Below are 25,001 nucleotides of genomic sequence, written 5' to 3'. Positions count from 1 at the left end.
AAAAATTTTTAAAAAGCAACCTTAGTTATCAAAGACGTAGAAGTTAAAATAACAATAACATACCATTTTTACTTTTAAAATTGACAATGACCAAGAAAATGTCAATACCTAGTGTTGGTAAAGGTAAGTATTACTAGTAGAATGGGGCATTCATTCTTCTGCACTCTTGCTAGAGACATAAAAATGCAGATACATTTAAGATCACACCATAAGCTCTTTCATAAGGCTTGATACTGTCCTAGGCCCTTTAAGGCATTTTTCATCACACTATTATTTATAACAACAAAAAACTGGAATAATCCTAACTTTTCAACAATAGGAGATACGTTCAATAAATTACTAAATGCCTCTACAATGGAACACATTTCATATAGCCAATAAAAATGATGCTGTTAAAAATACTTAATGATACAGAAAGATATTTGTGATATTGTTGTTAAAAGACAAACATCATTTACAAAAGAGAATGCCTCAGTATGGCTCCAATTTGGTAAATATATGTGTAAAAATACATGGATTAAAAAAGACTAAAAGAATACATGTTAGCAGTAACATAATTTTGGCTTAGTTTTATTTCCTAGATTTTCTACAAGTGTTTAGCTCTTGCAAATGTTTTTAAATCTAGTTTTTTTAAAAAGGAAGAAAAAGATTTAAGGATAAGGACAATATAAGGTACAGGTGACCCACTAGGCTCACCTTATAAGATCTGAGCTGCTGAGAGCCATGCTCCTAATTGAAGTCTCCTGCTTTGACTGACCCTAGGGAAGAGGACTCAAACTGTTTAGCTGGATTCTGAAGAGTCTTTCGGAGTTTCCCCAGGCCTCCTCTAAATCTCTCTCTTGGCAGGATGAGGGCTGCTGAGAGCTGAGAGGGCACTGTCTGGCAGGTCTGGGTGACATTGGAGGATGGGCTATAGTGGGCCCCGGTGACTCCATGCAGGACTCTAGCATCCTTCTGTTACTCAGCACCAAAATGGCACTATTGAAAGGCCAGCATCTCAGGGTCTGCCCAGATTCACCTGTGCTCCAGGGCAAAAGACTGATTCAACCGTCATCACTAGCACTTGATTCCTAACGGGAATCCTTAGCAGGCAGATGTCCATCAGCAGCAGAAACGCTTTCTCTGAGCTCTTGTTCTCAACGTGTGGTTGTGTTATAAAGTTTTCCATTACCTCACTTTCCCCAGCCCTGGCTCAAACATTCCTTTATACCAAAATAAACTTTATTATAAAGTAATAAAGATGAAAACAAACACCCATAAATAAAAATGAGCAATATCAACAACAATAGAAACCATGGTCTCTAAATACAATCACTAATATCGTATCCCCTACTCTCATATTTCTTCTAACACACGTCTGCTATGCAATTAGAGATGATTGCTCATCACCTAGTGTTTCTTGATGTACATAAGAATAAAGACATCTTCGAGTCACTTTATTGTTTACAATAATAATTTATAATAACATCATATTAGGATCTGGGAATGACTTCAGTGGATATTTATGAGGTTAAGGGACTGGCCCAAGGTTACTTTATTAATTAGTGGAAATGCCAGGACTCGTACTTGGTATTGGGGCTGTAGTAAGTAAAAACAGTTCGCATGGAGACTTTAAATCCACCTTGGTAGCCCTCACAGCACTAACAGCACAGGAGAATAGCATGACAAAAGCATATCAATGTGACTCTTTGATTTATTTAGTTTTCTTATTTTTGTTTTATTTAGGCAAAAATCCAATATGCATAAAATTAACCATTTTAATGTGAACAATTCAGTGGCATTTAGTGCCTTCACAATGTCGCACAGCCACCGCCGCTGTCTAGTTTGAAGACATGCCCACCACTTCCAAAGGAAACTCTGTGCGAGGTCGTCATTGAGAATACAGACTTGGTTGCCAGGGCAACCTGGATTTGAATTCTGACTCTGCCATTTACCAGCTGAGTCACTTTACCTCCAACTTGTTTTCCCGTCTGCAAAATGGACATGACAGTATCTACCTCGCAGGGTTTTTAGGGCACATTGAATGGTGCTTAGGAAGTGTCAGTTATCACAGTACTTTTCACACAGGGATTTGCCACCAGAAAGTGAGGTTTGTGAGAGTGGGAATTTTGTGTTTTCACCTCTGTGTCCTCAGCACAGTGCCTGGCACGTGACTGACGCTCAATAAATACCTGTCGAATGAATGAATGAACGAGTGTAAGTGTTGGCGGTGGTGTTGAAATTAGAGTCCTGGGAAGGATCTTTGGAAAGAATGCAGCCCTGAGTTCAGAAGACAAGTAAAGGCCATGCATAGGACATTCTTGCCGGTCAACTTGAATTCTGCACAACCATCGTCCAATGGCCAGAGTTGGTCAGGTCTGATGTTGGGTCCACAAGTAATGGAATCATTTGCCAAAAATGGTCAGAAAACAAATTATCCTTAGTTACAGCAATTGGGGGCAGAGGCTAGGAAGCCCTCTGGGGTGTGTGGGGATTTGAACTTCCTAAGCTGCTAGACCAGCTAAGTCTCAGGGCATTTTTCAAAGCAAATAGGCGTTTGATGGAATAAAACCAGGACAAGAGGTATTTAAGCTTGGGGCCTTAACCGGAACTGCCCTGAAGTAATATCGCTCTGAACTAAAAAGATGATTAGTGAGCTTCTCATGGCCCTACAGGAAACCTGGCCTGGTGCAGGGATGCAGGATTTTCCGACCTTGTCTAAAACAAGTTCCCACACACTCTGCTGCCTCAGATTAATGCCTGTAAGGGGCTGTAGAGCTGTCTGCTGACGGCCTTCATGCCCTCCTCTGCCTGCGGGTCCTTATCCCCAAATAATGGACCTGCCCTGTTTGTGGACCAACTTCCACAAGCTCAGGAGGGCTAAAGTGGGCGTGTAGGTACTTGAGTCCCCCAGGAAACATCCCAGAAAGAATGAAGGGCTGACCCCTCCCTCAGGTGGCTGTTAGCTCAGCCTGGACAAGAACGGATGTGAGACTCCCGTGCTTCAGGATAAGTCTTAGGTTTTCATCCTTCTCCTTATAACACCTACCACTGCTGGAATTAAATGATTCTGAGCATGTCTGGGTATGTGGAAGTAACTGTTTAAAGCCTTTCTCTTCCACTAAATTGTGGAGTATCCACAGGGATACTGTTTTGGTCTCATTCATTATCGTATCATCAGCCCCCAAGACAGACCTTGTCCGTGCTGGGCACTCAAGAAAAATTTGTCGAGTAAATGACATTTTATTACAAACTTCGATTCGGTTTAGAAGCAAAATAAACATATTGGTAAAGAACAAGGGTTTGACTTCTGGTTTCACTGCTTTGTGACTTTGGGCAAGTTTCTTAAATCTCTGTTATTAGTTTCCTGATGTTACTGTAACAAATTACCACAAACTCGGGGGGCTTAAAGCAACAGAAATTTCTGCTCTCACAGTTCTGGAGGCTAGAAGTATAAAATCCAGCAGGGCCACACTCCCTCTGGGGACCCAGGGTAGAATCCATTCCTTAATTCGCTGGCTTCTGTGGGCTGCCCTGGCATTCCAGAGCTCGTGGCTGCATCACTCTAGTCTCTGCTTCCATCTTCACGTTGCTTTCTCCTCTGTGGCTCTGTGTAAAACCTCTCTTAATTTCTATCTTACAAGGATGCGTGTAGGCATTTAGGGCCCATCTTGATAATGTAGAATGATCTCATCTTGAGATCCTTAATTTAATTAAGTGTGCAAATACTCTTTTTCTAAACAAAGTAAAATTCACAGGCTTCAGAGACCAGGACATGGACACATCTCTTTTTTTGCAGGGGGAGGGGGAGACACCATTCAAACCCACTACTTTTCTCTAAGGCTCAGTTTTCTGTCTGTAAAATGGACATACTATCCCTTAGGATTATTATGAGGATTAAATGTGACAATCCATGTAAATTACTTAACATGGTTCATGGCACATCAAAATCCCCCAATAAACGGTAGCCACTAATAACTGGTATTATTTCATGAAGAAGGGAGCTTTTACTCCCAATGTCCATATGGAAATAGTGATGGAGTTACGCCAAGATATTCAGATATTTAAAAAATATGTCAATATCAATATCAATCTATCCATTTCTGTATTTATTTAATCACGGTTGGAGCTGGAGCTCAGCCCTCTCACATATGTCATTATGTTTTGTACTGACAACAAGCCCCAGAAATCTGGTATTCTTCCTATTTTACAGATAAAAAACCCCACAAAGCTCAATTTTGTTTATGGCTAACCTGAAGTTAGCCACAGAGCTTAAACAGAAACCAAGAACTTCTTAATCTAGGTCCAGGTCTTTTCTCTATTACCTCAGAAAATTAAGGACAGCAATGAAGAAAGGTCAAAGCCCCTATTCCTGGATGATTATGAAAAGAGTCAAAGCACAGCACTTTGCATGATCTCTCTTCCCCCTCCGTTAGCCAAGTAGATGTCAAAGTCCGAAAGTCCCTTCAGGCAAGGATTGACCAAAGCCATGGGCCCAGGACTAGAAAGGACTTCCATGATCCCTATGAGCAGGACTCCGGTCTACAGGTTTCTGGAAGCACCTTGAGGTCAAACTCCAAAGCCATTTCTGAAGTGGGTGCACCAAGAGTTTCCATTGACAAATAACAGGTTTAAATCCAAACTAAAAGAGATATAGGCAAGGAAAAATAAAGGCTGGGAAAGGCAAGAAACTCTTTCTCTGCTGCTTCCTGCTTATTTATGAGTCCAAATATATGCCTTATCTTAGCCAGAAATTACCAAAAATGGCAGCAAGGGAGTAAGGAATCTGAGACTCGTGATAGTAGGCAGGTAAATCTCAATCCTGATTCTAAATGGTAAAAACAAGAGCATCAACTTCTCCAGGCTTGTTCGCCTGCTCCTCTGTCTTTACCAGGGCGGAACTGTGGGGAGGAAAGAGCCAGAGCTCTGTGTTGCTTAAACAGCTACCTAGACCATTGCAGAGCAGTCCTCAGGGTCCCGTTCCTTTTAGCTGGACACCCACTGACAGCAGCACATAGTGGAGGTGGGGGACAATGGGAGGGATCGTGTGCCAAGAGCCGGAGCAGGAGTGATCAGCTAGAAAGACTTGTGAGTGGTGAGGAAGACCCTCTCCAGTGATGGCATCAACAGCAAAACCTTCCCCTTTGAGCAGGCTTTGAAGAATCAAGATGGACCAAAAAAGGTCCTGTTCCCTCTGTTTCATGACAGAATTCCATCCATATCCCTCACCTTAGGACTTCCTTTCCTCAAAGTGAATAGACTTATCAAATAAAGAGATTAACACGGGTCCAGGAGAGAGCTGCTTGGTGGAAGAGGAGCTGATTTCCAAGTCACATGCTTCTATGCTAGCTTCCAGGCAAAGAGAACAAGAGCTTGTTGTCAGCAGGGGATACGAAAGATACAGCAGAGCCGGCAAGAAGCTCCCCACATATATCCAAGTCCCTGTTTTCCTATCAAGAAGGTGTTATCACTGCTTCCAAGTCTAGGTAAGATTTCTTAAAAATTAATATAAAGGAAAAGGAAATGAACAGTGGAGATTAACTTTGGATGATCAGAAAAAGCTTCTCTGAGAAGATGACAATGACACCAAGAGCAGGAGGAGGCAAAGTGCAAGTGAACGAAGATTCTGGGGAGAAGGAAGAGCATACGCAAACCACCCTTGCCGAGGAAACAGCTTGGATTGTGGAGGAACCTAAAGGAAGCTGGTGCAGCTGGTGCACAGCAAGCACAGGAGACAGCGCAAGGTGAAGCTCCAGAGACAGAGGCAACGGCTGGATCAGGAAGCTGGTGTGGCTGGCGCACAGCCAGAAAAGGAGACAGTATGAGATGAAATTCCAGAGACAGAGGCAATGGCTGGATCGTTAGGGCCCTGTTTGAATGTTCCCAACTATTACCCCAAAGCTGGGATTTCCTGACTTGTTCTCTGGTTTCATTGCTGTTCCCTATGCAAACCAGTATCAAATTATAATCCCTCTGTGCTTTTGGGGCTTGAACTCACATTTTTCTTCACCAAAGAATGATTACTCCAGATATTGCCTTTCTCTAATCAGATTATAATCTATCTAGTTACAGTAGTCATCAGATTATAATCAGTAATAATAATCCCTTACACATAACAAATTTTATATATTTTAAGCATTATACATACAAACACAGAATCAGTTATTAGAAAAATGTCTTTTTATTAAAAGTAGCTCCAGGAATTCTAAAGCCAGGGTGGATATGAGAATATCTCCTCATGCTACAAGAAAGAAACACTGGTTAGGAGATTTATCTAAGGTTCCAGCTATTGTTTCATGAGAACAGCGTTATCCCACAGAAATATAATGTGAGCCACAAATGTGATATGTACAATTTTAAATTGTCTTGTAGCCACATCAAAAAGGATCAGGTAAATTCATTTTAATAATATATTTAGCTTAACTCAATATGTGACAATATTATTTCAACATGTAATCAATATATAAATTATTAATAAGATATTTTAAATTTTGTTTTATGATACGGCTTTTAGACCCAATGTGTTTTATGCTTACACTGCATCTCGCTTTGGACTGGCCACATTTGAAGTGCTCAATAGCCATAGATGGCTAGTGGCTACTATACTGGACCAGGCAGTATTGGAGCCTCACAATGGGTAAGGCATCCAGAAGAAGGATTGACACTCCCTTTTCACAGTTGAAAACACTGAGGCCTAGAGCCTGACAGGTCACTGACCCAGTGATGGATCTGAGCAGGGACTGGAACCTAGGTTTCTTGTCAAGTACTCTTTCCCCAGATCATACTGCCCTACCTTTGGGAATGAGGAGGGGTTGTGTCAGGTACCACTTATGAGCACCTATCTATGCTGGAGACTGTGACTGAGCTCTATACTTTATTTAATCCTGACAACTCTTTGAAGTCAGTATCCCTTCTCCCATTTTCCATATGAGGTTACAGAGGCTCAAAGTCCAAGTGCTTTAATAGTTGACAAGTGCTTTAAAGGTGATATGCTTTAAGGAAAATGATGCTATCAATATTATAAAGATGTTAAAACTCAGCAGAAAACTTCAACAATAGGCTAAACCAAGGAGAAGAAAGAATCTCAGAGTTAGAAGACAAGGCTCTCGATATAACCTAGTCATTCAAACAGGCAGAGAAGAGAATAAAAAAGTCTGAGCAATCACTGACAGATAGATGGGACTATGGGAATTGAACTAACATATGAATCAAAGGTATCCCTGAAGGAGAAGAAGAAAGAGCTAAAATTATGGAAAACCTATTTGAGGGAATTATTGAGTAAAACTTCCCTGGTATCCCTGAGATTCAGAAATACAGATACAAGATGGTCATTGAATACCAGGAGGACTCATAGCAAATAGGACATATCCAAGACATATAATCATTAACCTGACCCCAGTCAAAAATGAAGGTGAAAATTCTGCAAGCAGCAAGACAAGAGCAACAACTAACTTACAAAGGAAAACTCATCAGGATAACTGCAGACTTCTCAGCAGAAATCTTACAAGCCAGAAGGGATTGGGGCCCCATCTTCAATCTTCTTAAACAGAATAACTGCCAGCCTAGAATTCTATATCCTGGAAAACTAAGTTTAATAATTGATGGAGAAATAAATGGTGCTGGCAAAATTGGATAGCCACATGAAGAAAAATGAAACAGGATCCCTATCTCTCTCACCACTCACAAAATTTAATTTAAGATGGATAAAAGACTTAAATGTAAGGCATGAAACCATAAGAATTCTAGAAGAAAATGTAGGAAAAACTCTTCTAGATATCAGCCTAGGCAAAGAATTTATAACTAAGACCCCAGTGGCAATTATAGCAATAAATAAATAAATAAATAAATAAATAAATAAATGGATTTGATTAAATTAAAAAGCTTCTTCCCAGCTAAGTAATTAATCAACAGAACAAACAGACAACCTACCAAATGGGAGAAAATATTCACAAATTATATATCCACTAAAGAGTTAAGAACAAGAATCTACAAACAACTCAAGCAAAGCAGCAAGAATAAAAATAAACAACCCCATTAAAAAGTGGTCAAAACCTCTGATAAAGGTCTAATAACAAGAATCTATCTAGAACTTAAAAGAATTAACAAGAAGAAAATCAAACAATCCCATCAAAAAATGGGCGACAGAAATGAAAAGAAACTTCTCCAAAGAAGATAGAATAATGGCATGCAAACATATAAAAAAATGCTCAACTTCTCTAATTATTAGAGAAATGCAAATCAAAACCACAATGAATACCACCTAACCCCAATAAGAATGGCCTATATCAAGAAACCCCAAAACAACAAATGCTGGCTAGGATGCAGAGAGACAGAAACACTCCTACACTGCTGGTGGGACTGCAAATTAGTACAACCTTTGTGGAAAAGAATTTGGAGATATTTCTATTTCTAGAAATAGAAATACCATTCAATCCTGCAATAGCATTGTTGGGCATCTACCCAAAAGAGCATAAGACATTCTATTATAAAGACATCTGCACCCAAATATTTATAGTGGCACAATTCACTATTGCAAGGTCATGGAAACAACCCAAGTGCCCGTCAATTCATGAGTGGATAATTAAAATGTGGTATATGTTCACAATGGAATATTACTCAATCCTAAGAAATGACTGTGAGCTAACACCGTTTATGCTATCCTGGATTAAACTTAAGCCTGTTATCCAAAGCGAGGCGACACAAGACATGGAAAATGGGCCCCACATCTACTCTCCATCAAATTGGTGCTGACTGATTAAAACTATAGTTTTCAAATGGTGGCAATGCTCACCAGGGATTCAGGAGGGGGGGTACCCAATCAGGGATGTGGCGAGCACTTCGGAGGGGAAGTGCATAACTCTAACTCTTCTTAGGGAGAGCGGAAGATATACAATGTAACCAAAATGTCAAAAAAATAAAACTTTTTATCGGGTGGTGGGCAGGTGGGAAGGGGGAAGAGGAAAGGGGTGTATGCTTACATAACGTGTGTGGTGTACACCACCGGGGGATTGGACACATGGGGGGGGCAGGGGCAATGTTTGTAACCCTAACAATATTTGTACCTCCATAATATGATGAAATAAAAGGGGAAAAAAAGTGGGCAAAAGACACAAACAGAAGCTTTTTAAGAGAAGACAGACAAAATGGCCACTAAACGTATGAAAAAATGCTCAATGTCACTAATCATTAGGGAAATGCAAATTAAATCCATGATGAGATATCATCTTACCCCTATTAGAATGGATTTTATTAAAAAACAATAGATACTGGCATGGATGCAGAGAGAAAAGAATGCTTATACACTGTTGGTGGGACTGTAGTTATTACAATCTCTATGGAAAACAGTATGGAGATTCCTCAAAGAATTAAAAGTAGACCTACCATTTGATCCAGCAACCCCATTACTGGGTATCTACTCAAAAGAAGAGAAGTCATTTTATTAAAAGACACCTGCACTAGAATGTTTATAGCAGCACAATTCACAATTGCAAAAAAGTAGAATCAAGCCAAGTGCCCGTCAATTCATGAGTGGATTAACAAAATGTGGTATATGTATATCATGGAGTACTACACAGCAATAAAAAGAATGAATTAATGCCTTTTGCAACAATTTCAATGGAACTAGAGACTATTATTCTAAGTGTAGTATTTTAAGAATGGAAAAACAGAGCACATGTACTCACTATTAAATTGGAGCTTACTGATGAATACACAAGTGCACAGAGGGAAGTAAAACTCAATGGACATGAAGTAGGAGGAGGCGGAAAGAAGGGAGAGGGAAAATCCTACTTAATAGGTACAGTGAACACTATTTGGGTGGTGGGCACATTTATAGTTGTAACTCAAGCATGACAAAAGCAAAAATAAATAAAAGGGACCTGATCAAATTAAAAAGCTTCTGCACAGCCAAGGAAACTGTTATGAGAGCAAACAGACAACCTACAGAATGGGAGAAAATATTCACATGCTACATATCCAATAATGGGCTGATTAGTAGAATCTATATAGAACTCAGGAAAATCAGTAAGAAAAAAAATCAAACAATCCTATGAAAAATTGGGCAAAAGACATGAACAGAAACTTTTCAAAAGAAGATAGATTGATTAATGGCCAAGAAACAATGAAAAAATGCTCAACATCTTCAATCATCAGAGAAATGCAAATAAAAACCACAATGAGATATTTATCCAGTGAGAATGGCCTTTATTAAAAAGTCCCAAAATAATAAGTGTTGTCATGGATGTGGAGAGATAGGAACACTCATACACTGCTGGTGGGACTGTAAACTAGCACAACCTCTGTGGAAAGCAATATGGAGGTACCTCAAAGAGCTAAAAGTAGAACTACCATTCAATCCAGCAATCCCATTACTGGGCATCTACCGAAAGGAAAAAAAGACTTTCTATAAAAAAGACATCTGCACTAGAATGTTTATAGCAGTACAATTCACAATTGCAAAGATGTGGAAACCACCCAAGTGCCCATCAATACATGAGTGGATTAATAAAATGTAGTATGTGTATACCATGGAGTTCTACTCAGCCACAAAATACAATGGTGAGCTAGCACCTGTTGTATCATCCTGGATAGAGTTGGAGCCCATTCTATTATGTGAAGTCTCACAAGAATGGAAAAACAAGCACCACATGTACTCACCATCAAATTGGTATTAACTGATCAACACTTACGTGCACATATGGCAATAACATTCATGGGGTGTTGGGCAGATGGGAGCGGGGCAGAGGGGATGGGTATATCCACACCTAATGGGTGTGGTGCTCACAGTCTGGGGGATGGACATGCTTGAAGCTCTGGCTTGGGTAGGGCAAAGGCAATATATGTAACCTAAACATTTGTATCCCCATAATATGCTGAAATAAAAACAAAATTTTAAAAGATAAAAATAAATTTAAAAAAAAGAAAGTCCAAAAGTAATCCATGTAACCAAAAACATTTGCACCCCCTTAATATTTTGAAAAAACAGACAAAAATCAAAAAAACACTGTCCTGATGGTGGGCACACCGAAAGTCCTAATTTCTGCATTATAGAGTGTGTCCATGTAACAACAACTTTTCTACCTCCTTAATATTTTGAAATTTTAAAAAAAATTGATTAAAAAAAGATGTTTAAGGCCCAAACCTGCTGAACTTGGGTGATTTTGAATTTCACATGGCTACCCCAGGAATTCCATAAGGATTCCTCTAACCAGTTTTGAAGACGGAACACAGGGACGGATGAGCTCTCAGATACTCCAGTTCCAGTAGGACTGCTGATCAGCTTGCCAAGTGCCAAGGGCCAAGGCAAGATCCAGTCCATCCCTACTCTGCCACCTTCACCCACTGACGTGGCTCCAAATAGATACGATCAGGAACACAGTGACTCAGCCACCCCATTTGGACTAGCTAAGGATCAAGCTCTAAGCTGTAGGCTAGTCAACACCATTTAAATGGACTACTTATGTGCCAAGAACAAACCAAGTAACAGAGAAGGGGAACAAGAGGAAGAACCACTCCTGAAGTAGAGAGGTCACAGGCCTTGATGGTGAAGCTCTGGGGAAGAGGTGGGCTTAGGGACTGAGTCCAGGATGCATCTGCCTATTGTGACCATGCTAGCAGCCACCCTATCACAACACAGGCATGTGACCCATGGACACATGTTTTGGCCAGAAAAACCACCTTGAGTGATAAATACAAATATCCCCACTCCACAGGAGAGCAAGAGGAAGCTCAGAGTCATAGTAACTCTAGAGCCTGTGCTCATAAGAACCACGCTGTACACTTCCCTACTCTGTATAAAGCTTCAAGCTGGTAAAGAAAGCCATTTAAAAAGGCAAACCAGGGCAAAAATACCCTCAAATCTAGTCTGTCAGCACAGAGAACTATTTGCAGTTGGAAGCAGCCTCGGTATTTTTTTAAGTAGTAGGCTCCCTCCCTTTCTGCTACCTATGGGAGCAATTTCCAGTCCTTTCTCCAAAAGAAACATTTGGCTTTCTGTAGAGAACCTCTGAGACTTCTTGTGACCGGAGAGGGAAGAAGGGGAAAAAGGCCCTCCTCACACCCACCCCAGCTCTCTCCCGGGGAGCTGAGGTTGAGCCCCTGTAGATCAATTTATTTTAGGTGGTATTTGGTTCTGAAGCATTTGTTTCAGAAATTACCCTCATGAGCCATCAATAGTAGCTTTCAACGGCTCTTCTCGGGTGGCCTTGTCTCTTTTAAATTTCATTTCCTGTTGGAAAGGATAGACAGGTAACTGTTTCATACCACTGCCTGGACTTGTTTAACAGAACACTGGGACCCGAGCGAGGCTGGGAGTCATAGTGGGACTGATGGGTAGAACAGAGCAGCTGGGTCAAGGGGGAGGCAGTAGGACACACCAAGTGATGGATTTTTGTTTTACTGCTTCTCCGAGTTAGGGATTTACCCAACAAAAGGAGGGGATATGAATGCTTGGAGACAGTGCACTCAGCTGTCATGCTGATCAACAGCATGCAGTATGCAATAATATAATTCTTCTGTTGGCTCCATAGAGAGCTTACAGAGTAAGTATATACACTTGAAAGCACCTAGCACAGTTCCTGGTACAGAGTAGGTACTAATTAACAATTACTGTCCTTTCCTTCTTTCCAGTTAAAAAATATTCTATAAATATTTGTTGAAAATCTACTGCCTCCTAGGCACTGTGCTTGGTGCTGGTGATTGAGAGGAATGACACACAGCCTCTGCTTTTATCCTTCATTGTAACAGAAAAAGAATGTCCATGTCAGATTTGAAAATAGAAAAAAATTGTCCTAAAGGTCCTTTGATCTAAGGTAAAATGACACCTCACTTCATCCAACTATTGTAAAATGCCTAATAAAGTATAACCGGCAAAATAACTTTGCCTATTACTATTTTATAAAATAAAGTTACCTCTTCTCAGAGAGGAAAAACAACTTTCAGTGACTATATTAGCAGACGATAGAGAGCTGATCATAAAAGACCATATGTGACAATGACTTTTGAGCTCTTTTTACCACCATAATCTCAGCACCTAGAATCATGCCTGAACTAAAGTAGAAACTCAGTACGTTTGTTGAACGTATTTGTACGTAATGTATGACTGTGGCTTCTCACTAGATAAAATTTGACTTATTCCACACATAGTTATTGAGGATTTTCTATGAACAAGAGTCTGTGCTAGATTTTGTGATGCAGACAAGGCTAAAAGAAAGAAAGAAAGAAAAAGAAGCAAGATAGAAATCATACCTACAAGGAACTTCCAGGTTTCAGGGCAAGATAGACAGGTATATAAATCACTGCGATGTAATACAGACGATGCAAGGAGAAGAACAGAGAAAATGGGAGTTCCAAAGAGGGAAAGGCCACTTCCTGCTGGAGGAATCGGACAAGACTATGAATAATATAAAATTCATGCTTGGTCTTAAAGGAGATGTAATTTGTTGCCTCGCAAAAGGGGGAGAATGGGTATTGGCAAAGAAGGAAAGATAATTCAGGTGGAAAAAAAGACAAAAGCAGAGAGGCAGAAAAGCACAGGATATATGAGAAAAAATAGAAATTTGGCTGCAGATGCATAAAAGGGCGAAAGAGGGATACAGAGAAGGAACTAAGGCTTGGGGTCGGTTGAGCCAGATTGCTGGGGCTTTGATGTGTCCTGATCTGCCACTCCAGGACAGAGGCTCTCTATAGAGCAGTCAACGCTAAGCATGTGGTGGGGCTCAATTAATGCTAAACAACAAGCTCCTAGCAGGAACCTGTTCCCCATGTGCACACAGGAAGCTGGCATCTGTATGCACAGGCAATTACAAACATTCCAAATACTCCGTGCTGAACCCTGCAAACACATCAAATGCTCATTGGGAAAGGTCACCCAGCAAACAGCTCTGATCAATCCTGGCTAAGGCTGAATCAAATCCCCTAAATAAGATCCACTAGATGTAGTGTCAGGAAGGTCAGAAACGACCCTCTTTCACATCTTGAAGCATTTTTACCATGTGGAACATTTTAGAGGAAGAAGGGAAAGGAAAGAGAGGGGGGAAAAAACCCCTCTCCAGATATAATAGAATTCCAAGTAATCAAATGTTAAATGATCACAAAGTAAGCTGGGAATTTATTTTGGCCCCCCACCTTCTCCTAGTGATCTGGAAAACAGTTGATTTCAAAGAAGGTCATGCCAGGATTAAAAATGGAGTTTCCCGCCTCCCTCCTCGCTGCCCCATGTGTCCCCACTGTGTACCTTTGTCAAGTTCACTTGAAATGTTCCATGATGAGGTAGGCACTAACTCAGCAGTGACTGACGACTCTGTTTCTGAAAAGAAAAGAAGGGAGGGGAGAAAGACAAGGGCAATATTAAATATAGTAACTTATGTGCTGTGAGAAGCATTACAGGAGATTTCCAAACGGTGTGCCTTCGGAGAGAGACTGCCGGACTCCCCTAGCTTATTACGCCGGAATGGCCGCGGTGGTTGCCAGGCTGAGGCGCCTGCGTTTTAGAGGCCCTCCAAATGAACAATCTGTAGGCCAGATCTGAAGATTTTTACTTTAAAAAATTGGCTCAAAAATTCAAAACATTACATTCACAAAGAAGGAACCTGCAGAAATGACCACACATTATCAAACTCTTCCTTTTCTTGTTACAAGATCAGTTTTCGACTAATATCTCCAATAGCCTTCCAGCGAAATATAAGAACAACGTTGCTCCTACTGCTGATTTCATTGCTTGCGTTTGTGAATCGGTAGCATTTTTATGAAAAGAGAAATTCATTTCTCTACATTGGAACTTCAAGTCAAGACAAATGAAAGCTAAGTATTTGAATATAAAGAGTCATTTGTGGTAACTAAGCTTAAAAAGATAATTTTCAAAATCATCATAAATTAAAACAAACATGCAAATCAACAACCTAGAGGACACAATACACTCTTCAATAATCGACTGTAGTATACAAGTGATGTTTTTTGTTGTAGTTTTTGAAAATTTAAGCCATGGCAGCATCCTGCTAACACACTGTGATGGGATTACACTAACCTCCCCTTAGGCTATGTGTGATACACACAGACACACGCACACACAGAGAACATTATTACAAGACATTAGTGCTGCACAGGATCGTGACAGACCCAGGGTCATTGGACGTAAGGCACATACGCTGTCAGTTCCTCCCCTACATCTCCCCAAGCCCCTTCAATCCAGCGCAGGCATCATTAATCAATTATGGGTCTTTTTGCCCATTAAGCCTGGGGTCTGCCACAAAGATTTTCCAACACAAAATGAGTCTGAGTTGGAAGGCAAGATAAACTTTAATAACGGGAACAACTGGAATTCAAATCCAGTTCTGTTGGACTCTAGTGCCCTGTACCTCCAGGCAGTCTGCGCTGACCGGTATTCAAGTCTATAAAACCTGATTTAATAAATCACCTCACCTCCGGCTTCACCTTTTCCCAGAGATAAGCACACTTTCTACATTTCCTTATTTACAGATGGTGACTGTCTGCCGAATGGCCGGAGAAGCCACACGTCACCATTGCTGACTGAGCTTGCACAGGAACAGGATGTTGACCCACTGAGACCTTGCAAAGGCACACGTCTAGTTTGTCTACCTGCCACACACAGCAGAGACAAAAGGCTTGTTTGGTTTGTACAGACCTCCTTGGCTTGCCTCATTCCTGGTCCTAGAGGCAGGTGGGAAAGAAACAGACAAGCCACACATGCCCTCCCCACCCCCAATGGTCTCAGTCCCCTCCTACATCCTGAGCCCAAAGCAGCACAAATTCCCCTAAGGGGACCTGAAGTCAGATGGGAGGTATGGCAGGGATCTTACAGCACATAAACTTCCAAAATATGAAACCAAAAAGAAAAACTTGGCCCCAGTAGGAAAAATGCTTAACACAAAACCGCAGTGGGAAGCAGTGGTTCTCACATCCACCTTTTGTCCTAGGAATGGGCATTTCCCCCAGGTGATTTCACCAGGAAGAGAGCTCAGTGCCTACATTTCGGGGCTCTCCTCAAATGACTCCAACCCCAACTCCACTGTGACCCCCATTCTCCCTCATCCTGCGACCACCCAGTTTGGCCCCTTCAATAATGACAGACCTTTTTGCAGTATTGCGGACTACTGTGGTTAGCCTTATGCAATGGCTCATCCAGCGCCCCCAGACCTCAGGGGGCTTGGGAATAGCGGTGTGGCAGCCAAGGCGGCATTTCAGGCAAGGAAGCAAAGGTTGAGAAGTGGCAGGATTAAGACAGACCTTGACAGCATTTCCCTTCAATATTTTCATTGCTTCCTCTTACTGCTGCTCACAGTGAAATTGCCAGAAATATAGGTCTCATTTTACAGTATTAATTTTACAGAAACTTAGCTAGATGTCACTTGGTTTTTCCAAGCTGACTTTGAATTGCTGATGGAATATAATTTGGGACCGATGACAAATGAATAGATTCTTGGCACCACTAACAGTGAAATCGGTCCCCACGTGTCCCTGGACACTAATTACCACTCGGTACTTGGGCTTCAGCAAAGATAATTCCAATTCTCATGCTCATTAAGTGATTGTGCTGATTCTGAGGAATTTTGTTCTCGGGCTCAAGACCCATTACTTTAGATAACCACATGCTCGGCTTCTCAGATAAAATGATCATAAAAACAGATAAAATATTTTAAAATATGAATAACTTCCCTGAAAAATATTATCTTCCAAGGCCACATTTTTTAAAAGAAAGGCTGATTATTTTATATGGAAACTTTAATATTGATAATTCTGCCACATGAAATGATGTTTAATAATATTTTATCTTATTTGGTAATGAAAGGGAGGCTTGAACTTTAAGCGAGAAAAACTGAGCACATCTCCACTTGAGCTCCATCAATTCCATGGCCACCAGCAAGCTTTAGAGGGACCGGGCCACCGGTTTTGACCAGGATGTTCACTGATGGATTCCATTGTTCTCCTGTTCTCCTCCCTATGGCAAAACGTGAGACATTCTCTAAGTATATTTACTACCAGGGTAGCAGCCTCTCTGTGTAAAATCATTGTGGTAAAAAGCTAATTAATATGCACCATTTAGAAGACAGGAGGATATTTAATGGAAGTACACACCTAGGTGAAAATACTCATTTCTGCCACTTATTAATTTTGTGATCATGAGCAAGTTATGGAACGTCTCCTGACTTCTATTTTATCGGTAAAATGCGACCAATAAAAGCCATCTCATAGGACTGAAGTAAGGATTAAATCAAATAATGGACCAAAAGGATCCTGCCCGGTGCCCGGCATACAGACTCGGGGGCCGTGATGCCTCCCCTCTGTCCAGGAAGGCAGCTAGTGGCCGTCCTCCGCATGGCCATGCTTAGTGAGCTGCTGGGTCATCGCCTGTGTTTGAAAGGACACATTCACCATGCTTTTAGAAGGACACCGTATTTCACATGCCTCACTAATCCAGGCCAATCTTTTCATTTTGTGAGGTTTTCCTGAATTGGTTACCAGTTCTCTAAGAACACAAGTGTTTTTATATGGTTTTATCCAATTTCAGCAAATCAAGCATGTTTTAGAAAACTTCAGCCCTTATCTTCCTCGACCTCTGTAGGAGGGCCAACCTCAAAAGCTATTCTTCTCCTGATTTGATCAATAGGAGCTATTATCTTTGCAGTTTCTCCGAGGATTGACTTTTTGGCAGTGATTCTGCAAACCATAAGGTTTTGGTATTTAAGCCCCAACAGTGGGAGTGTTATTCGGAGGGAAGAACAAAATGAGCCTTGAATCCTCCTCATTGATAAAAGCCTGTGCTCTCTGAAAGGATTACTGGTTCATCTCAGCAGTTGGCAGGTAGAGACCCAACGTTCACAGGATGTGGAAGCTCTTCCAAGAAGCACCCAGCCATGCCACATCCTGTATCCCCGACTCAGTGACGTGTGAGGTTACACAGGCACACTGCATACTCACGAGACTAGGGGCCAGCCCAGTGGCTGCAAAGGCCCAGTGCAAGAGAAGCAAGTGGCTTACCCCAGTGCCTATCCTGACCAGAGTCACTGAGTCCTAGAACATTCCACCAGGGTGCACCCTCGAAGCCCAGGACTTATTTATCAATCTATACCCTTTGGATCCATTGGAGTTTTGTGGAGCTGTTTATAAGGGAACATTAGGGAATCTGGGGGTACACAGGGCAAGGGTACAAGGCTCTAGACTCTCCTTTAACTGGAACAACTCTACTTCTATCTGTTTTACATATTTTTGTGTTTACAGGTCTTGTGGAAAAGGCTCCAAGGCCTTAAGCAAATTTTTAAAAAAATTATGTAATACAATCTCCTCATTTTACAGATGAAGCAAGTGAGGCCCACAGCAGCCAAGAGGCTTTGCCAAAATCCTAGAAGTTCTTAGGTAGAGCCAGGTCTTAGAAATGGCTTAGAAATAAGCACATGTTGACTTCTCACTGAACTCCATTTTCTTCTGTCTATCCTCCTAAGATGTGACATGTATCCTCAGAGGCTGAGTTCTCAGAGATGCTCAAGGAGTTTCCAAGCAGCCAGGGTCAGTCCCACAAAAGGGGCACACTTTCTTCCTAGGGTAAAAAAAAAAAGGCCTCTGGTTGGGATCATCTGGAGGGTGGCAGGGATGCCACTCCCTCATGGCTTTGGGAGCTGTGGAATGCAATGTTATTTTAGACATTGTGTGGTGAAGGCTCTTAGCCCTGTCTCTTTCCTCTCCCTAGTACCTCACTGGGGAAGCCCACAGCCAGGTAAATCACCTTCACCAAGGGTGCCTGTTTGGAAAAGCAATTGTATGCTGTAATTTAGAAGAGCAGGCAGGCTGCGTCTCCCAACAGCGCCAGGGGTCCGTCAGCCTGGGCACTACTTCAATCCTGAGTTCACAATTACCCGATGTCCAGTGTCCTGAATGAGGGGGTCCTCTGCACTCTGGGGACTCATTGAGGAGAGAGAAAAGTTAAAGCTTCCTCATCCCACGTGGAATAGTCAGCAGTGGAAAATATTATGCTCAGTGTTTATGAAGACACCCTAATCCTCCGGGACCTTGAATTTGGATTTCTGATGTCATTGCTAAATGAAGTTATCAATATAGTCACAAAGAAAGAAGATGGCACAATCCTGCAACCTTAACTCCTGCTCAATTACATAATCACACTGCCTGCATTGCACTGTGAAATCATATTTGTGTGTGTGTGAAACATGTAAATAGCACAATTTCTTTGTAAATAGCACAATTATTGCACATGTGATAAAGCCATTAATTTGTTGAAGAAAAATTTAAAATACACCAAAATTTGTGGTATTATCCATATTTCTATGTAGTGGGAACTGTACAAAAAAAGGCAGAAAGAAAGAAATACTATTTCGTTCTTTAAATCTGTTAAATTAATCTTACAGATCCTGTGAAGTTCTTATATTTAAAGGAAGTATGCTACACAAAGCACCACCAAGATGCACATCGTCCTTAAAGTGAATAAAAATCAATATGATCTTACTCAACTATAGCCATAGAAACTTTTGCCATTTTAGGGGCTTCTAGTTTTTTGTTTGTTTATGTTTTCTTCTTAAAGAAAAAAAAGAAACAACCCAAGTAGTTACTGAGGAGGCAAGATCTCCTTAGGGACATGGAACATCCTAAAAGAAATTTCAAAATGGTTCAAACTTTGATCTTCCCCAAGAACATGTTCCAATGACTGGACGCAAAGTTAACACTCCTTCATTCACCCATAGTGCCAATAGGTACTCAACAGATGTTTAGTGCAATAAAAGAGTTGGCAAAGACACAGTTAAAAAGGGAATAAACACGCTGAAGAATGCTTAGCTCAGAAATTGGTATTATCTCCCTAGAGAGGTTCCATTTCATTTCCTTTTGGTTGCTGTAGACACCTTGGGGTTCTAATGACATCAACAAACTTTACTCTTTTCTTCTTATTTCCACTTGACTGCCCTTCCTTATATACTCTTCCCCCAAAAAGTGCCTCCTGGCAATTTTTCTTTCTTACTCATCCTTCTGTGTCATCTGTCTTTGTCTTATGGTATTTGCCATTTCATTTCCCCCTTTGTATAACCCACGTACATTTTCATTTCATATTCCATAATCCATTTTATAATAAAAGTCTATTGCCTAGTCATTGTCTCTGGCCAATTCAAAGTCACACGCCACTCAAAAGAAACAACAGACACAAGAAAGACACTTTCATAGCTGCAATTCCATGACAGCCTGAGAGTTTATCTTTGACTCTTGCAAAACAAATGAAGTCTTGGTTAAGTCCTATACACAATGGGAATGAAGTTGCACTGGGTGTTCCCTGTAGCCATAGTATATTGCAGACGATTTGGAAAACTATATGGCCACAAGGAGTTAAAAAAAAAAAAAAAACTGCTTATGTTCAACTAGAGTTCAATGCTATTAAGTTCATTTGTCTGTTCATTGAGTCATCCATCCATCTACGCAACAAACATTTATTGAGTACCTACTCTGTTCCAGACTAACTAAGTGTCAGCTAGGTGCCAGGATATAATGGTGAATCAAATCAAGACAGTTCCTTATTTCATGGAGCTCGTTGTCTGATAGGGACACAGAGAAGTAAACAAAGAATTACGATATAGTATGATAAATGCTATGATGAGGAGAGAGGGAGAGGGAAGAGCTTAACTCAATCTCAGAGGATCCTGTCCTGACTAAAGGTGTTGGTGATGAACCTTTGTGGTTTATGGCAAGCCGGATGTTTAGAAAGACACAGGAGCCTGGATAATCTACTTTCCTCCTCTGAATAAAACAAGATTTCTACAACAAGTGAACAATGAGCTGAAATCTGGTGAGGACATCACCTTTCTAGAAGACTCCTGTTATCATAGAGAAGACAGTCCACAATGGGTATGTCTTCACCTGTCATAATCCCACATCTGCCTTTGCTTGCAGAACTTGGGTACTTAAAGGAGTCTCCTACTAGGAACAGGGAATGCTTCTCTGAGTTTTAGTGATTTGGCCCTAGCCCTGTGTACTTCCAAAATCGATTCCTCAACCAGAACTGAGTCTTTTGTGCTTTTATCTTCCTAACAACATAAATATCTGCTGGGAAGGGAGGGTTAGTCTAACATACTAGTTTAAGAGGTTCTAAATTTGCAGTTCTTTTTGCCTTTCTAATTTACACTTGGCTCCTGCAAGAGAGAAAATAATTGTCCATTCAACATGGTACTATGCATAGGTTAAATTATTTCTGCTCCAATTTGCTTACTTAGAGCCCAACGACAAAACAGAATATTTTGATGAACAAATTCCATCTCTTTGAAAGTTTGTAACAGTGACGTCAATAAAATCTTTCTCACGTTGGAATCCCAAACACTTCTGATTCATGTTATGTTTAAATCATAGCAAAACAATCATGCAATTCAACAGGCAAATAAAATAAACTTGCTACTTTAGTAATACTCAGTTTACTATTAATAAGACAAAAAACCCTGGAATTACCCTAATTTTCTTCTTTATAATTTTCCACTTAATTTTATGTTCCTTTGACCATCAGTGAATATGTGTTCTTCTTCTTTCATTCTTATTAGATGGTAAACTTCTTGAGAGAAAGGATCATGTCTCGTGCTTCCTTTGTGTCCTGCCTGACTTCTAAATGAGACTGGAATAGGCTAGGTGAGAAGTAGTTTAGTAGAAGGATGAAAGATGTCAACTTTGTGCAGTCAGACGTGTTTAAATCCTGGCTCTGTCACATACCAGCTTATGACTTTGGATGAATTACTTCACACATCTAAGCCTCAGGTTTCTTAGCCAGCCATGGTGGTGCACGCTTATAGTCCCAGCTACTAGGGAGGCTGAGGCAGGAGGATCACTTGAGCCTAGGAGTTTGAGGTTGCTGTGAGCTAGGATGATGTCAGCCATAGCACTCTAGCTGGGGAAACAGAGTGAGACTCTGTCTCAAAAAAAAAAAAGGATGATTGAAAAAGAAAAGAAATAAGCCTCAGGTTTCATTCATAAAATGGGCATAATAGTAATGAAACTGGAGGATTATCATGAGGCTGAACTATGATAGTATTTGGAGATGAGTCAGTACCTAGCAAATGGTAAACTTTCAGCAAAGTAGTAGCTCTCACTGTTGGGTAAAGATTTTTTTTTCTAACCATAGATACAGTCTGAATGTAGTGATTTCCAAACTCAACTGGGAAGCATGTTAAACAAATATAGATTCTTGGACCCCTATCTCTAAACTATTGAATCTCCCTAGGTGAGTCTTACATAACCTATAGCCTAGCACCACTGGTCCTCTACAAACCACCAGCGTAGGGAAACTCAAATAATGATATGGTCTGTAAAAAAAAAAGTTAAAAACACATAAAGGTTTAAATGAATTGAGAAGTTTAATGTAATTTAAGAATCTGGGGGAAAGGGAGTTGGCAGACTAAAACATTACTTTTGTTGTCATAAAATTCCAACGTGAGCAGCAACCTCAACAATGGGACAGCTCAATGAATATTAACCAAGAACAAAATTGGTACCTCTTGAATGTCTTTCAAAGTCAAATATTTATGTTTAACTTGAAGGTTCTCTTAATTGGTTGACAATTGATTTAGCCAACTAGACTTTTAGACAGAAAATTATTATCCTGTAAAGAGCAGCAGTATCTTAACCATTATCTAAGTTACACATCCTATCTCAATGGCTGGGATATTTGTGGAGTCATCCATTAAAAAGGCAAATTGGGCATGCTCAAAAAAATGTGCAGTCATCCTACCCTAGGCATAGAAGGACAGAGAAACAAATCCCTTTTCAGTCACGATTCTCGCTCACTTATATCATTTCCAAAGAGAAGCCCATTTTGGATGCAGTTGAAAAAGCTATTAAGATTCCAAGCACCTTACAGTAATACAAGTACCTTCTAGTTAGGTACTTCAAGAAAGTCTGTACACAGAACAGACATTAGCTCATGACTCCACATGCAAAGGATCAAGGCCTAAGATAATCAGACCCTGGTTGGATTTGAAGAAACCCAGACTCGGGCAAGAGAACTTGCCTAAGGTCCCCCGACATGCCATCAACTTCCAGAAGAACATGACCTTGATCTCCCCACACCCAATCCTGGGTCCATTAAAGCTCTCTACTACACTGCTAGTGAAGTCCTTCCCTAGTTTTAAACTTTGTTTTTTTTCTAGTCTCCTCTAGCACACTGTTAATTCAATCATTTCAAAGCTCTAAAGTGTGAAGAGTAAAAGGGGGGAAAAACTATTTTCAGAAAAATCTATTGAAAGTTTAATTCATACCTTCTGGCTGTCCCTGGAAACCACGTGTTTAAATTAATGGGATTGAGGGGCTCCTGGATTAGTGGAAATTATTTTAATCAGAGAAGTAAATTTTGTAGGATTACTATCATCCCACAAGATAGTAAGATGGTTTTGCCTCAGCCATATTAGCCTGGGCATGTAGAATCTAGATGGCTGGCAACGTTCAAATGTGTAATTCACTTCAAATTGCACCAGTTTAAAATGCTTAACCCGTCTGGACTAGGTTTCCTCCACCACGTCATTATTGATAGCCTGGGGAGATCAATAATTAAAATTAGAGGGAAACATTAAACAGAGCATAAGTTGGGACCAGAATTCCTTCCCAGAGCCTCCTTAATTTCTCTCTCTTCTGCAATCTCACAGCATTTTATCTACTCCTCTCTTAACACACTTACTTTGCGCTTTGTAACCTGACCTATGATTGCTTCAGTGTCTTTTTTTTTTTTTTTTTTTTACTAAGATTGTGCTCTTCCTGTGGCTGGAGATGAGGTTTTACTTATCTCTACATTACTCACAGCATCAGCTGTTGCACTGAACACACAGTAGGCACTCAACGAATGTTTTCTGAACGTAGAGGTGATAGAGTAGCTGCACGCTCTGTATATAATCACATTTCTTCCTATAAGGTAGTGTGGTAGATTGTAAAACGGGTTCTGTACCCACATCTTTCTGCATCTCCTCCAATAAAGAGATGGAGTACACTTCCCCACCATTGAATCTGGACTTGCTTTGGCTAACAATGTGCCAAGATCAGCTTGGCTCAGCCCAGATCAGAGAACCACTCAACCACTCATTTGTGGTAATAGCTATAATAATAAATAATAGCTCATTTACTTATGAGCTAAATAAATGTTTGCTGTTTTAAGCCACTATCTTTTGGGGTTGTTTGTTTCATAGAATTATTTGTGGGTAATATATACCCATTTACAGATGAAAACACTAAGGCTCAATGAGTTTAGGAACTAGCCTAACACCATGGATGACCAAACCAGGATTCGAAATCCAGTCTTTCTGATTCAAAAGCCTATAGTCTTTCCACTAAATAAGTTAACAAGATTTCGAATACCCTCATTCATTCAGAAATAAGTTTTAGAAACTAAAGGGAAAAGCCAAATTGAGAGAAGTCCCTTTCATTGCTGTGAAGTGCTATGAGAACTGCCTACTACAGCAACTCACCCCGGACTGACAGGGTCCTGTGTCAGTAGCTCATTTGATCAAATTTAGGAGAGGCAAAAGTACAGGATCTCTTTAAAACAATGATCTGGAATGATATTCTCACATGCATAAATACAGAGTTAAACTAATAATCATTGCTATTCAAATGTTGTGATTTGGTCACTCCTTCAGCCAATACATATTTTGTTCATTATTAGTAAGAAAAATAATTTTCCATGCAATTAATTTTGTGACTATTCCTTTCCATTGATCATCCATCTGCCAAGACTGTTTTGGTTTTCAGATCTGAAGGAAATACTACGAATTGAAATGAAATGTAGTTCTCCTCGCAGCCTTTCAGCAGCCTAGCTATTTGTGGCTGCAGGCATGGGAACTTTTCACAAAAATGCAAGACCATGCCTTGGGTTTGCCAAAGAGCCACTCATATGTGAAAAGGGAGGGCTCTTCCTCCTCCCAAAGCTATCAAAGAGCAGCATTTCAGGAGGCCTTTCTAGTCAACTGCAATGAACAGGAACGGCCAGTGCTACTGTGCACATGATGGATGAGGCAGCCTGTTTGCTCGTGTGTGTCTCCTACCAAGAT

At 40.6% G+C, this 25,001-nt stretch overlaps 1 protein-coding gene across 1 annotated transcript in view; it reads right to left on the bottom strand.

Annotated features, from left to right (window-relative positions):
- The window catches only part of ROR1 (receptor tyrosine kinase like orphan receptor 1), a 372,449-nt gene that overhangs the window by 137,645 nt on the left and 209,803 nt on the right, over positions 1–25,001 (bottom strand). The window contains exon 2 of the mRNA XM_012767125.2: positions 14,213–14,284. Within this exon, the coding sequence (XP_012622579.1) occupies positions 14,213–14,284 (72 nt within the window). The remainder of the gene's footprint in view (positions 1–14,212; positions 14,285–25,001) is intronic.

This window comes from Microcebus murinus, chromosome 2 (genome assembly GCF_040939455.1).
Source record: "Microcebus murinus isolate Inina chromosome 2, M.murinus_Inina_mat1.0, whole genome shotgun sequence".
Lineage (NCBI taxonomy): Eukaryota > Metazoa > Chordata > Mammalia > Primates > Cheirogaleidae > Microcebus > Microcebus murinus.
The sequence above is the reverse complement of the archived record's forward strand: the minus strand, read 5'-3'. Positions and strand labels throughout refer to the sequence as shown.